This window comes from Scyliorhinus canicula, chromosome 19 (assembly GCF_902713615.1).
Source record: "Scyliorhinus canicula chromosome 19, sScyCan1.1, whole genome shotgun sequence".
Classification (NCBI taxonomy): domain Eukaryota; kingdom Metazoa; phylum Chordata; class Chondrichthyes; order Carcharhiniformes; family Scyliorhinidae; genus Scyliorhinus; species Scyliorhinus canicula.
Window position 1 is genome coordinate 66,953,888 of NC_052164.1, and position 16,431 is coordinate 66,970,318.

The 16,431-nt window shown below is 45.6% G+C and overlaps 1 protein-coding gene across 4 annotated transcripts in view; it reads left to right on the forward strand.

The window, feature by feature from the left end:
• The window catches only part of cdon (cell adhesion associated, oncogene regulated), a 223,234-nt gene that overhangs the window by 135,210 nt on the left and 71,593 nt on the right, over nt 1-16,431 (forward strand). For all 4 annotated transcript variants that reach the window (XM_038779247.1, XM_038779246.1, XM_038779244.1 and 1 more), the window contains 3 exons: nt 1,221-1,367; nt 11,888-12,031; nt 14,593-14,880. In XM_038779247.1, coding sequence (XP_038635175.1) covers nt 1,221-1,367; nt 11,888-12,031; nt 14,593-14,880 — 579 coding nt within the window. The remainder of the gene's footprint in view (nt 1-1,220; nt 1,368-11,887; nt 12,032-14,592; nt 14,881-16,431) is intronic.

The window sequence follows — 16,431 nt, forward strand, 5'->3', positions numbered from 1 at the left end:
CCTACTCCACCCCCCAACCACTCCCTCCATCACATTCTCAAGGCATTGATTTATTAAGGATCTGAGGTGAGGATCATGGAACTCATCCATGCAGCCATTTTTTTTTTCCAAGTCTAAACAGTGTGTTTGCGTGTTGGCTGAGCACTCAAACAGTGGAGTTTCGAGGCTAATCCGTTTCACCTGGCACTTGCATATATATTTACTTTGTAACTGGATGGGGAGTTAGGGAAGACTTTTACTTCGCAATCAAGAGCATAAACTTTGGCCAATTCTTCCTTTCTAGCCATTTATACTCCAGTTCATCAGCATCCCCTTAGATGAGATCAGTAAATTGTATAGCGCCCGGGAGCAAATAAGACCTTCGTGGCTTGGTGCCATACAAAGCAGTTCATTTACCCTAACTTTTGTGTGATTAAATATAGGGGGTAACTCTGTAATCTGACATTCTGCACTTAGATGAAAGACATGGCAGGAAATCAGACATACCTTGAAACCAGTTATCCCTCTCGCCAAAACAAAATAAGAAAAATAGCGTTTGACACCATGATGTCAGCATGTTAAAATTGTATTCTTTTGTGTTGACTGTCTTGTAGCACATATCAACAGATGCTGATGCACTTTAGTAACGTCCTTCTGTATAACAAGAGGAGTGTAGTTAGAAATAAAGCAAAAGGCAGATGATGTGATGTCAGACCTATCAGCCGAGGTTTTGCCAAATCAGTAGATCTTTTGATTTTAAATCCTAGGAGGCGAGGGAAGGTTAATTTGGTGGAAAATCAATCACATTTTTGTGATTCTTAGTGCATCAGAAAAATGAGTGGAACTTTTAACCCCTGTATTACCTTCCTGCTATTCTGGTCAGCAGAATAGCCAAAGCTGGCAAATTTATTGATTATTGCTACTGGTTGCTCAAGAACTGTGTATATGGATAAAATGGCTTTATTGGGGTGCACTTTCTTTCTTTTACTGTTTATAGAAAACATTTGCATGATTGTAAATAGGCATTGTGAAGCACTATCCAATAATCTTGACTGAGTTTGTAATTTTGCATGCCTGGGACAGTGTACCAAGTTACCACTATCTGAGGAAGAGTTCAAGAGGAGAGAAGCTGCTGTATTTTTAGGTGCTGTTTTGTGTCAACTTTCAGTTAGTTAATTAAGTCCGTCATGGTAAATAATGATTTCCAAAGCTGAATACAATTAATTGCACTGTCTTTCTAGGTGTAAATGATTTCCAGGTACCCAGCCAGCGAGTAGTTACAGTGGATGAAGGAAGCACAGGCGTCATAGACTGTCATTTACCTGAAAGTAAACCCCCAGCACTAGTCCGCTACAGAGTGAAGGGCAAATGGCTTGAGCAATCTACAGGTAAGTGCATCGTTTCTTGGAGCAGACATGTGAAATATACTACCTTCCTGTCTAGGTCAGTAATTTTCTAAAACTTTGTATTTGAGATATTGTGAGCAGTTACTACTACCATCACAGCTCCTATTAAACAGTCCTGGAGCAGATTATGGCAACATAAATATAGTAAAGCTACCTTTACATTGTCCCATTTATTACAATCGCCATGGAGACTGATGGCTTTTAAAAAATGAATTCAAGCTTCCACTTAATAGCTGAAAGAATAAATTGTCAAGATTTCAAGTTTTAAGAAATTCAGTGTAACAAGAGACTAAATGTGCTGTTCATTAAATATTATCTTTGCAAGCAAACTAGACTTTAAACCACAAAATGGAATCAGTACCACCCCTCCTTATTTCTAGCTCAACTGAAAAAACACATCACCGGTATGTTTTACACTATCCTCTCCGTGGACATTCACTTTTCCCCAGAATCAGTCCAAAGTGATGCTTAGCCCAGGGGTTTTATTCTTCTTGTTTTCTTTTTTCAACCTGGTAACTTGCAATCTTAGAACTGTCCTTCACAATGAGGTTTCCTTTACCCAGGGGTTCCAGCCCAAGCTAGGTGATTCTTCTAGCATTGTTTTAACTCCCCATGAATTTGGCCTTTTCAATCTGAGCATGAGGTTCCACCTATATTTGTGGGTGGTGAATCATAAAGACATTTTGATCTCCAGCTGCTCTCTATCCCGGATTCTAGCATTCAAAATACTGTCTGTGATATTCTTGGAAAATGTATTTCCCGATCTTTACATTGATTCATTCTGCATCCTTCCCCATGACAACGTGAAAAACAACGTGAATCACATGCACCTTGCATCAAGGTAGAAATTCTAATTAGCTAACCTTGAGAGCACAACTTTTTTTATAAACATTTTATTGAGGTATTTATGGTTTTATCATAACAGAATAAACAATGTACATGACAAGTACCCTTCCTCCCTGACAGGTCCCACCTTTACTAACTCCACCTCCCTTCTGCTGATGGTTAATTTTCCCCAAAGAAGTAGATAAACGGCTGCCACCTACAGGCAGACCCTAACAGAGACGCTCTCAATGCGAACTTGGTTTTCTCCAAACAGTGAAAGCTAGCCATGTCAGTTAGATAGGTCTCCATCGTCGGGAGCTTTGGGTCCCTCCAAGCTAACAGTATCCGTCTCCGGACTACCAGGGAAGCAAAGGCTAGAACGTCTGCTTCTTTCTCTTCCCGGGTCTTCCTACACTCTGGAAATTGCCACCTCTGGACTTGAAAATGAAAATCGCTTATTGTCACGAGTCGGCTTCAATGAAGTTACTGTGAAAAGCCCCTAGTCGCCACACTCCGGCGCCTGTCCGGGGAGGCTGGTACGGGAATCGAACCGTGCTGCTGGCCTGCAGGACTTGGTAGCACCCTTGTTTTCAAAACATTAGACATGACATCTGCAAACCCCTGCTAGAATCCCTGAGCTTCGGTAATGCCCAGAAAATATGGACATGGTTTGCCGACCCTCCCGCACCTCTTGCGCGCCTATCTTCTACCCCAAAGAACCTGCTCATCCGAGCCACTGTCATGTGAGCCCAGTTAACGATCTTGAACTGTATCAGGCTGAGCCTGGCACATGTTGTGGACGCGTTGACTCTACTCAACGCATCCGCCCAGAGACCATCCTCTGTCTCTCCTCCTAACCCCTCTTCTCACTTGCGTTTCAACTCCTCGGTCTGGTCTCCTCTGACCCCATAAGTTTTTTGTAAATATCCGAAACCCTCCCTTCTCCCACCCACATTCTGGAAACTACCCTGTCCTGTATCTCCCTTGGCGGCAGGAGCAGGAAGCTGGAGACCTGCCTGCGTAGGAAGTCCCGCGTCTGCAGGTACCTAAACTCATTTCTTCTCGTCAATCCAAATTTCTCCTCCAGCTCCCTCGGGCTAGAAAAGCTCCCCTCTATAAACATATCTTCCATCCTTTCAATCTCTGCTCTCTGCCATCTCTGGTACCCTCCATCCAGCCTTCCTGGGACAAACTGGTGATTATTTCAGATTGGAGACCAAACCGATGCTTCCTCTGCTCCCACATGTCTCCTCCATTGCCCCCAGACTCTCGGGGCCGTCACCACCATGGAGCTGGTGGAGTACTGTGCCGGCAGGAACGGCAGAGGCACCGTTACCATTGCCCACTAACTAGTGCCCTGGCATGAAGCCGCCTCTACTCGCTCCCACACCGACCCTGCCCCCACCACCCACTTCCTGATCATGGCTGTATTCGCCGCTCAATAGTAATTACTGAAGTTTGGCAGCGCCAGTGCGCCCTCCCCCTGGCTTTGCTCAGGCATCCCCTTTGTTACTCACGGGGTCTTACCCGCCCATACAAAGCCAGTGATTACCTTAAAGAAGGACCGTGGAATAAAGATGGGGAGACACTGAAATACAAACAGGAATCTCGGGAGGACCGTCATTTTCACTGTCTGCACCCTCCCAGCTATTGACAACGGGAGCGCATCCCACCTTCGGAAATCGTCCTTCATCTGGTCTACTAATCGAGCCAAATTTAACTTGTGTAGCCTTTCCCATTCCCGCGCCACCCGAATGCCTAGGTACCAAAAGCTTCCCCCACCACCTTAAACGGCAGCTCCCCCAATCGCCCCTCCTGTCCCCTTGCCTGGATCACGAACATCTCACTTTACCCCATATTCAGTTTATAACCCGAAAACCGGCCAAATTCCCCCAGAATCCTCATAATTTCTTCCATCCCTTCTAGTGGGTCCGAAACATATAGGAGCTGGTCGGCTGCGTATATCGAGACTCCATGTTCCACTCCCCCCAGACCAGCCCCTTGAGGCTCTCTGCGCAATTGCCAGCGGCTCTATGGCCAGTGCAAACAGCAGTGGGGAGAGGGGGCATCCCTGTCTCATCCCCCGATGCAGCCTGAAGTAGTCCGGTATTGACCTGTTCGTCCGTACGCTCGCAACAGGAGCCTGATACAGCAGCCTGACCCAGTCAATGAAGCCCCGCCAAATCCAAACCGCCCCAGTACCTCCCACAGATATTCCCATTCCACCCGATCAAATGCCTTCTCTGCGTCCATTGCGACCAGTACCTCCTCGTCCCTACCTTCTGGGGGCATCATAATCACATTTAACAACCGTCTTATTTTGGATGCCAACTGCCTACCCGTAACAAATCCCGTCTGGTCCTCCCTAAACCCCAGTCCGAACGCAGTCTTCAGTCCTAGAGGACAAGATTTTGGCCAACAGTTTGGCGTCCACGTTTAGTAGGGATATCGGCCTGTAGGACCCGCATAGCTCCGGGTCCTTGTCCCGCTTCAGGATCAATGAGATAGTGGCCTGTGACATCGTCCGGGGAAGCACCCCATGCTCCCTTGCCTCATTGAATGTCCTCATCAACAGCGGCTCCAATATCCCAGAGAACTTTTTATAAAACTCCACTGGTACCCTTCCCGCCCCAGTGCTTTAGCCAACTGCCTGGCCTTCAGTCCCTCTGCTATTTCCTCCAATCCGATCGGGGCCCCGAGCCCTTCTACCAACCCCCCGTCCACCGTTGGGAACTTCAGCCCCCCTAAAAAGTGCCTCGTCCCCTCCGGCCCAGCTGGGGGTTCCGACTCAGACAACTTGCTGCAAAACTCCTTGAACGTCTTATTAACCCCTGCTGAATCTCCGACCAGGTTCCCGTCCCCGTCCTTTACTTTCCCTATCTCCCTGGCTGCCTCCCTCTTTCTAAGCTGCTGCGCAAGCATTCTGCTGATCTTCTCTCCATGTTCATAGATTTTCTCTCTCTCTCTCTCTCTCTCTCTCTCTCTCTCTCTCTCTCTCTCTCTCTCTCTCTCTCTCCTCTCTCTCTCTCTCTCTCTCTCTCTCTCTCTCTCTCTCTTTCCCCCCCCTCGCCTTCCTCAGCTGCTCCTCCGCTTTCCCTGCAGTTAAGAAGCCAAGCTCTGTCTGTATCCTCCGCCGCTCCCTTAGAAGCCCTGCTTCTGGGGTCTCTGCATACCTCCTGTTGACCTGCAATATCTTCTTCAGTCCGTCCGTCTCTGCTCTTCTCCCTTTGGACCCGTATTGAGATCAGCTCCCCTCTAACCACTTCCTTCAATGCCTCCCAGACCACCGCTGCCGAAACTTCACCCGTGTCGTTAACTTCCAGATAGTTCTGAATACATTTCCTCAGCTGCCCACACACCTTTTCATCAGCTATAAGTACCACCTCCAGCCTACAGTGGGGAACTGGCTACTCTCCTTACTAACGTATAGGTCAACCCAGTGCGGGGCATGATCCGAGATTGTGATCGCCGAATATCCTGTGTCCACTACCCCCGTCAGTAAAGCCCTGTTCAAAATTTTAAAAAGTCAATCCGGGAATGCATGTTATGCACATGGGAGTAGAAGGAGAACTCCTTCACTCTCGGCCACCCAAATCTCCATCCCCCCCCCCCCCCCCCCCCCACATTTGCTCCATGAACCTCTTTAGCTCCTTTGCCATTGCTGGCACCCTGCGTGTCCTTGAGCTTGACCTGTCTAGCCCAGGGTCGATGACTGTGTGTTAAAGTCCCCCCCATGACCAACTTGTATGCGAATCCAGGGCCAGGATCTTCCCCAACATCCTCTTTTTATAAACTCCACATCATCTCAATTTGGCACGTACACATTCACTAGTATCACCGGCAGCCCCTCCAGCTTCCCACTGACCATAATGTACTGGCCTCCCACATCCGCAACTATTCTTCCCGCCTCGAATAACACTCGCTTATTAATCAGGATCACGACCCCTCTAGTCTTAGAGTCTAGCCCCGAGTGAAAAACCTCTCTGACCCATCCCTTCCTTAATCTAATCTGATCAGTTGCTCTAAGGTGCGTTTCCTGTAACATTACCACGTCTGCCTTCAGTCCCCTCAAATGCGCGAACATGCGTGCCCTTTTGACCAGCCCATTTAGCCCTCTTGCGTTTAATGTGATCAGCCTGGTTGGGGGGGCTTATCTCCCCCCCCCCCAAACCACCACCACACCCCCCCTCGCCGATCTGCCAGCACCTTTCTTAGGCCAGTCTCCAGCCCGTGCCCCACGTATCCGCCGGCCCGCCCTCAGGCAGCCTCTGCCCCCGACCTCTTTTCTGTTCCACAGCAAAAGTGCCTCCCCCGTCAGCAGAACACACCCCCCCCCCCCCCCCCCCCCCCCCCCCCATTAACAGCACTACGTAAACCAACCCCTTCAACAAGCATAAGATCTGCCGCCCCCCCACTGCGCTTCCGTGAGCTAGCCCGCCCAGCTAGTTTGGTCCCCCCCCCCCCCCCAGGCTCGGACACAAATATGCAAAAGAAAAACTATCCCAGAACAATCCCAATACAATTGCCCGAAAATAAAACGTGAGAAACAAAGAAAAGATCAAACGGAAGATCCAACATCTAACAATCACACCTCCATCTCCCGTCAGTGCAAATCTAAACTTTAAACTCACTCAGCTCTGCAACAAGCCCCAAATCAATACAGAAGGCATTACAGATAACGTCCGAAAAACGAGAAACTTTTTTAACATGAGCGCTACTGCAAAGTTCAAAGACCTCAGTCCGCCACCAGTCCTTTCCTACCAGTGAAGTCCATCGCTTCCTCGGGCGACTGAAAATAAAAATGTTGCTCCTCATACGTGACCCAAAGAAAGGCGCACCAGATACAGCAAACGTTTATAGTTAAAAACGTAACCTTTTTTTTTTTTAAACCTGATTTAACCCCGCTCTTCTCCTGGCCACATCCACACTCAGATCCTGATAGATCCGCAGGATACTATTCTCCCATTTACGACTCCGTGCACAACTCTCTTTTAAGGTTGAAACTAAATGAAAAGTTTAAAGCATAACTGTTTACAGCCAAACATTCTCAATACTTTTTTGGAACTTATGAGACTCAGACTCCACAGTTGCACACAGACTGATGCCATTGTCATGTATAAAGACCTTACACCTTCTTCTTCCCAGTAAAACAGCTTAAGCCTTCCTTTGATCTCCAACATCAAATTATCCAGATTTGGTGTTAGGCAGACTTCTGAACTGCTCACATCATCGCCCTTCAGTTTTACCTTAAATTTAAATACACAGTCCATAAATATAAGGATCTTTTAAAACTCATAACTGTAACATATTAAACTCCCAGAGAAGGTGCAGCACAGTTTAGCAATAGACATAGTTCATTTTACACTGGCCCATCCATTATGTTAGGATCCCGGATGAGAAACCCAACAATTTGAAGTGTGTAAAACTGTGAGGAAAGGATACTTTGCCCCAGGAATGGTAACCCAGGTATATTTTATGTTCAGACAAACTTTAATTTAAACACAGCTTTACAATTAACAGTTCAAACAATTCTTAAATCAAAGGGGGGAAAAACTTGATCCCTACACCTGCAGCTATATATCTTCTAATTAAGCAAACCAATATAGTTCAAAAACACATAAATCAAGTTAACAACCCAGTTTACTTGCTTTTCTGTGTGCAAAGACTTGGCGACCGAAGCCAAAGGGTGGTTGTGAAGGATTGTTTTTCAAACTGGAGGCCTGTGACCACCAGTGTGCCTCAGGGATCGGTGCTGGGTCCACTGTTATTTGTGATATGTATCACAAATAACAGTGGACCCAGCACCGATACCTGAGGCACACCATATATATAAATACATGATTTGGATGAAAATGTAGGAGGCATGGTTAGTAAGTTTGCAGATGGCACCAAGATTGGTGGCATAATGGACAGTGAAGAAGGTTATATAAGATTGCAACAGGTTCTTGACCAATTGGGTCAGTGGGCCAATGAATAGCAGATGGAGTTTAATTTGGATAAATGTGAGGTGATGCATTTTGGTAGATCAAATCAGGGCAGGATCTACTCCGTTAATGGTAGGGAGTTGGGTAAAGTTACAGAACAAAGAGACCTAGGAGTACAGGTTCATCGCTCCCTTGAAGGTGGTGTCACAGGTGGACAGGGTGGTGAAGAAGGCATTCAGCATGCTAGATTTTATTGGTCAGAATATTGAATACAGGAGTTGGGACGTCTTGTTGAAGTTGTACAAGACATTGGTAAGACCACACATGGAATACTGTGTTTAGTTCTGGTCACCCCTTTTATAGGAAGAATATTGTTAAACTAGAAAGAGTGCAGAAAGATTTACAAGGATGCTACCAGGACATGATGGTCTGAGTTATAAGGAGAGGTTGGATAGACTGAGACTTTTTTTCCCTGGAGAGTAGGAGGCTTAGGGGTGATCTTCTAGAGGCCTATAAAATAATGAGGTCGATAGTCGACATCTTTTCATAAAGGTAGAGGAGTCCAGAGCTAGAGGGCATGGGTTTGAGGTGAGAGATACATGAAAGACCAGAGGGAAAATTTCTTCACACTGCGGGTGGTGAACATCTGGAACGCTGTCCAAGGCAGTGTTAGAGATGGGTACAATTTTGTCCTTTAAAAAGCAGTTAAACAGTTACATGAGCAGGGTGGGTATAGAGGCATGTGGGCCAAATGAAGGCAAGTGGGACTAGCTTAGAAATGGGATGGCATAGACAAGCTAGGCTAAAGGGCTGTTTCCATGCTGTAAACATCTATGACTCTAAAGACCTTGGAGGGAACCTTCCAGGAGCCATCTGAAGTCCACTCTTGTCAGATTAAAATCCTGTGCCAAACTGCAAAACTACAGACAGACCTGCCCCCCCCCCCCCTCTCCCGGCTCGGAATAATCGTCGCTCGCCGTTTTTTTACAGCGAACTGCGATTCTCCAAGCCCGATGGGCCGAGTGGCCGGCCCTTCACGCCTGTATCACCACGGCAGCAACCACACCTGGTCGCTGCATTCGTGAAACGGACGGCAGATGCCCGTTTGGGGCATCTAAGGGCCTGATTTGGACGGGAGGACCACGACTGTGCTCGGGAGGGGACAGGCCCGCGATCGGTGCCCACCGATCGTCGGGCCAGCGTCCAAAACGGACGCACTGTTTCCCCTCCTTGCCAGGCAAGATCAAGCCGCCACGTCTTGCCGGGCGGCGGAGGAGAAAGACGACACCGCGCATGCGCGGATTCGTGCCGTCTGCGCGCTGATGTCATCCGCGCATGCGCGGGTTGGAACCGGGAACCCGCGCATGTGCGGATGACATCAGAAAAGCGTCAGTTCCGGCGCGACAAGGTTGCGGCCGGGAACGACAGGGGCCCGCTCCTAGCCCCCCCGGGTGGGGGTGAATTAGGTGCGGGGAGCGGGCCCCGAGGCTGTCGTGAAGCTCGGCCAATTTCACGACGGCCATCCCGATTTTTATCGGGAGCGGAGAATACTGCCCAGAGTGTCCAACATCCACATAGTTTACTGACAGTTTTGCCTCTGGCTGGCGGGACTTCAGCCAGGTCCGGGGGTGTAGCAGGGATTGGCCGGAAGGTAGGCAGTGGGATTGGGGTGAATGGGCACGGAACACCATTGCCACAGATGGAAAGGCAGCCATGCAGCTTCGCACACTGCTGATAGCCCACTGTGAACGTAGGGCCCGAGTCGTGTAGGTGTCCTCCCAGGCACTCCCCAAGGTGCCTCTCGCCCCAGCTGACCCATCAGCTGTATGGGTGCGCTCCAGCACATCCAGTGCCATCTAGTTGGCTGGGATCAGTGTGTAATGTGTGTACGCGGCTGTAGCTTGTCAAACTCCCGAGTGTCAACCACGGACCCGGTGAATCCTGTACCGTTTTTCATGAAATTGATTGTGTTCCACGTGGCGCCGGTGCTAGCCCCTCCACTGTCACTGAATCGGTCCAGGTTCGGTGCCAGTTTTTCTTTCGTGGAAGGCCATGAATCCTGCCCCGGCGTCAACACTTGGTCTCAGGAATGGAGAATCCAGCCCAATATTTAACAATTTCATGCATTCATCACAATTACACATTCCCAGGGCACGTACAGCACAGATTAAATACATAATCCACTGACTAAACAACATGCTTTTACTTCAGTGGTGTGATATTTCTCTTTCTCATCCATCTATCATGAAGTGAGACTGAGAATATATGTGTCATTGGCAGATTTGTGATCTGGACCTCTTGCCACCTTAAGTTGAATTGAAAGTGCCCTAATTCATTCATGAAGGACTTGAACAGAAACCATACAGGGAGGAGCTTCATCCCAGTAGTCAAATTAAAAAACATACTAGAGAGGCAAAGGATTGGTGCTTTAAACTTTGATAGACGATGCTGACTTGTCTTAAAAAGACTGTACAATTTTTTAAATGTTAGTTTTCCCCATTCTTTAGTAATTCTGTGGTCACCATGCATACTGCTTTTTACCCAAGCCACTGATACTTAATGGGTGAGAGTGGCATGATCTGTCTACTATTCTGACTGCTTTCTACTGATCTCTGGATTTGTAAAACAATTTTTATGGGTTTAACGTCTGTTGGTGTGTGCTGCTCAATATGTGAAAAGGATTTATCACTCACTGCCTTAAAATAAGACATCTATCAGACCATGAGAAAATACTTTGGGGATATGGTTGGGATGGTATCCTGCTGTGTTTGCCTACGTAAGTCCCTGTATAGCGCACACAATTCACTGTGAAGCACGGAAATTGTTTGCCACGACCTGTCGCTATATAAATTCAGGTGTCAGCAATTTGTAATTCATTTATAATTTCAAAAATGTGCATACACTTCCTGCGTATAGAACCTTGCAAACTATTGCATTTCATACAAGCTTTTTCCATGATAAATTATTGTGTCTGCATATATAATGGAAGCAAGTGGCACCAAAGTATCTCACTTTTGCATCACCTAGCTTTTCAGCCTGTACTGGATAGATGTTCTTTGCTCCAACTCTACTTTCCTGTTTGCTAATTGATTAAAATTTTATTATGTGACAATAAATGTTAATATAAAATAAATATATAAAATGAAGGACCCAATGCTTGTCTTTAAAATCAGTTATGTTGACATACCTTTCATTCCACTTCATCTGACATTCATAACCATTGGAAATCAACAAGTCTATTGATATATTAAATTTATGGAATTTATGTTTTTTTGTAAACTTTTAAAAAATTAATTACCTGTTTTCAGGTGGGGGAGTTGGGAACTGTGATAAACCTTTTTCAGTGTAAATAATGTCCTGCACTATATGCAATTTTAGAATTAGAGTATATAACTCTAGTTTGAGTTCTGAAAATGCTTACTGAACATTTTCATCCACCACTTCTTCCCTGTGACTGAAATTTCAGATCTTTAAATTAAGGGTTTAAACAAATAGGAGAGTTTTTAAAAAATACATATTTTACAATGTGATTAAATATATTTACTGATTTTTTTTTTCTTGCCTCAATTAAGTTTTTTATGATAATGCCTCAGCTTCTCTTAAAAGCTTGGACTTGATATTTTCGCTCAGAGGAAATCTGTGGGACTACCATGGTCCTGAGGCTGGAATCCGTGTTTTCTGATCCCGTACAGTTTTAGGAGTTCCCGTATCATTTTGTAACAGTCTTTTTTCTTACTATGCTCTTATTTTCAGATAACTACCTGATCTTTCCTTCTGGAAATTTGCAAGTGCTCAACGTCACACAGCAGGACAAAGGAGCCTACAAGTGTGCGGCGTACAATCCAGTCACTCATGAGATGAAAATGGAACCTACCGGGCATAAGATGTTGATTAGGCGTAAGTGTACAGCCCAGATGTATTTTTACCATGTATCCAGTCTTAATAATTACTGTTTGAGCCAGTACAGACAGCTGAAGGAATTGCTCTGCCCTTGACCCTGTTAAGGATGGGAATATTACACTGTTTGGTATGCTAGGTGCTGTTTCCATTGTGGGAGATAATCTAGGTGGTGCACCTGCCCTTTCTCCTCCTAGACCAGACTGATGGGAGGAGATATCTGCCTGCTTGTGACAAATTCCTACAAATAAACTTAGGATACAATATTAATATCATTTGTGACCCCTGGTGTGAGTGCAATATTAATACTCGGTTCAAAAGTACCCATAGTTGAGAGTAAAGAGATGATCTCATTTGAAGACCATAAAGGCTGGAATGAGAAATTAATGTGTCACACGGGTGCACTTAGAGATGCTGTTCTTTAGTTGGGAGAAAGGTGTATAATTGAGCGGTGGGAGATTTGCTGTCTCTCTAACTTGTAGTAAGGTTGATTTGGGAATCTTTTATATTGATATTAGCTACAAAACATGATGTAATATTCAATCCACAACACTGACATCCCTCATCTTGATGAAGAAAAGGGAATTTAAGGAGTTCAGTCACACATTCCTTTCTCAGTTCTCTTAGCTATCAGCCTGGAAAAGTTGACTCGTGTTGTGGTACTGTTTTGGGAACTCTAGCCTCAAGTGTGCATTTTTCAGTCGTGCTCGGGGCATCAAACTGTTCAACTGTCGTGGGACTCAGATCTGATCTGGTCCAAGCTTGACAACTACACATAGACTTTTCAACTCTATTACGATTTGGACTGAAATTTTCTACCCGACTCAATTTTATTTACTTGTGTTAATTTGTGATTCTAAACTTTACATCCAGCTTGATATCTGAGCATTTCATACATTATAAATAAAATTAGATAACTACAAAAGTTGCATCCTCAGACACTTTATAAAAAAAAAACTGATGTTGAAATACACAGTTAAATTTAATGTTTAGGTTGACCGCACCCACTGTCTCCCTCCCTCACACCCACATCCCCTGAAATGTGTGCTGGATGCTGAGTCCTCCACTGCTCAAATAGAAAATATGAATAAATTATAAAGGGAATAGAAAGCAAAGTGGATGGAAGGGCGATCATACTCTGAGTTAAATTCTAACCAACTGCGTCTGAGAAGCAAGTTAGTACTTGTTTGCTAAAAGCAACCAGAGGAAATGAGGTCCTAAATCTTGTTTTTCTAACTCATCACTGTTGCCTTTTTATTTAGCATCAACGTTATTCAACTTACAAATAAACAGCTATTTTATCTGATGGTGCCTTGCTCGGTCTGATTTATGACAGGAGATATAATATTCAATATTTGATCTTGTTCATGTCTAGCCTCAGCTTGTCTCAGCCCTCCCATTACAGAATAATACAGTGCAGAAGAGGCCCTTCAGCCCATCTCTTCTGCACCGATGCCTGAAAAACACCCGACCTCTCTACCTAACCCCATTTGCCAGCATTTGGCCCATAGCCTTGTACGTTATGCTGTACCTTGAATGTTATGATGTGCCAAGTGTTCATTCAGGTACTTTCTAAAGGATGTGAGACAACCCATCTCTACCACCCTCCAAGGCAGTGCATTCCAGTTCGTCACCACCCTCTGGTAAAAAGGTTTTTCCTCAAATCCCTTTTAAACACCTTGCCCCTCACCTTGAACTTGTGTCTCCTCGTAACTGACCCTTCAACTAAGGGGAAAAGCTGCTCCCTATCCACCCTGTACATGCCCCTTAAAATCTTGTACACCTCGATCAGATCACCCTCCGTCTTCTCTGCTCCAGTGAAAACAACCCAAGCCTAGCCAATCTCTCTTCATAAATGTTCCATCCCAGACAACATCTTGGTGAATTGCCTCTGCACCCCCTCCAGTGCAATCACATCCTTCCTACAATGTGGGGACCAGAATTGCACACAGTACTCCAGCTGTAGCCTCAGCAAAGTTCTATACAACTTCAACGTGAACTTCCTGTTTTTGTAATCTGACAATTGTCCCATAAGCTTTTTACACACCCTATTAACTTCCTTCTGCCGTCAGAGATCTATGGACAAACACTCCCAAGTTCCTCTGAACTTCCCAGTGTCAGGCCATTCATTGAATACTTCCATTTCACATTACTCTTTCCCATCAGTTTCTCTCTCTCGCGTTTCTTCAGTATTCTATTTTTCCACTTGCTCGTATTCCGCTGCTCACTCTTACACTTTTCATCCTGTTCTTGCTTTAGTTTTATTTTTCCCCATAAGTCTTTTAGTCACTCAATCTTTACTTTACATGCAACACTTTGCCTTGCACATACTCTTATTTTAACTGTAGCCCTCTTTTACCTGCTCTCCAGTCACCTTATTGCCCTGTTAGCGGCACTTTGTTTGCACTTGCATTCTTCCCTTTTCTCTTATGTGCTCATTACTTTCTTTCTTTGGCTGCCCACTCGTCAATGCGTAATGGGGTGTGTATACACTATTTGGCCTAGCTGTTTTGAAATGGTTGAACACTGCAGATTGCAATTTGTCAAATCCTTCTCCACAGATCCTACAAACAATTCTGCACACATCATTTATCCCACAACCTCTCAGAACGTAACAGTCATTCAACACAGTCCTCTGATCCTGGAATGCGTAGCAAGTGGAGTCCCAACCCCACATGTCCGATGGCTAAAAGATGGCAGGGATCTGTCTGGGAAGGAGAGGTGGAGACTCTTTCACAGCAACCTGGTTGTTGATCAAGCTGGAGCATTGGATGTTGGGAACTACTTGTGTATCGCTGAAAATGGAGTGGGGGAGCCAGTGTCGGCAAACTACACAGTTACTGTTCACGGTGAGTGAGTTATTTTATCTATATCTTTTTTTGTTTTCTTACTTCTGTTGATGGTGCTGGCTTATAATGGCCTTTGGGTTCAATGGTGCAAGCTAATCAATCCCTACTTCACAATCGGTACACGTTCCCCACCAAAGCTCGCCATTAAGAATGTCAGATAATTGGCATGATGGTTGTGCCCAATCCTGTCTAGACCCAATATTAGTGGTCATTCCCCCCCCCAATACCAATTAAGGCCATGGAAGATCAACTAGGTCCTAGGTCCGTTTCTTCCCCCCCCCCCCCCCCCCCCCCCCCCCCCCTTCACATCTCACCAATACCAATTAAGGCCATGGAAGATCAACTAGGTGCAAAAATGTCTTATTTTTCCTTTGGTGCACTGAGACCCTTTGCTGGCTGGCTTTGCCAGAGTGCAAATTAAAACTTTCCGCATGGCTCAGGAATGAATAAACTGGGATTTGACCGGTTGAACAACTGAATTCTTGATTTTGTGCTCCTGACACACAGTTCTTGGAGGGTGCGCAAAATCAGAAAGCTGGTCCTAGTTTTTATTGTAATATGCTCAAACTAAATACAACACTGTGCTGACTGACAGAAAATCCTTGCAATCATTGGCAGTGAGTAAGATGATTTCTCTTTTAAATGTGATGTTAGCAACGGTTTGATTCCTTGGCTTGCTGAACATTGATATATATGCCATGGAATCCTGACATGCTTTGTTGCCGTGTGTCATTGCAGGCCTTAATTTTGACCTACAGAATGCCAATAATCGATCAGTTGGTAGCTGTTAGTCATCTGAGTACTGAGTTTCTGCTTAAAATGACCCATAAGTTGTTGCTATCACTTAGGTGAAATTTGCCATCTGACATACAAAGTCAGGAATTACAAAAGCAATTTAAAAAGCATGGGTGTGATTTGAAAATACGTACAAAAACAGCTCCAATTGAAATTTGATCCCACTGTGGAAGAAGTGGGGTGTTGTCAGTCTGGCAAGTGCACAGCATCAAGAACAGAGCAGCCGCATTGAACAGGAGCAGGCCAATATGGAGACAATGGTTGGTGCAAGAGAGAGGCTCACTGAGACTCCGATTTGGCTCCACAAATATCCCCATCCTTAATGATGGAGAGCCCACATGTGCAAAAGACAAGGCTGAAGCATTCACAACATTCTTCGGCCAGAAATGTGAGTGGATGATCCATCTCAGTCCGGAGGTCATAGATGCCAGCCTTCAGCCAGTACAGGTCACTCCATGTGATGTCAAGAAATGACTGATGGGACTGGATACTACAAGGGCTATGGGCCCTCACAATATTCCGGCAATAGTACTGAAGACTTGTGCTCCAGAACCTGCCACACCCCTAGCCAAGCAGTCCCAGTACAGCTACAACTCTGGCATCTACCTGACGACGTGGAAAATTGCCCAGGTATATCCTGTACACCAGAAACAGGACAAATCCAACCTAGCCAATTACCGCCCTATCTGTCCATTCTCCATCATCAGCAAAGTGATGGAAGGAGTATTCAACAGTGCTATCAAGAGGCACTAACCT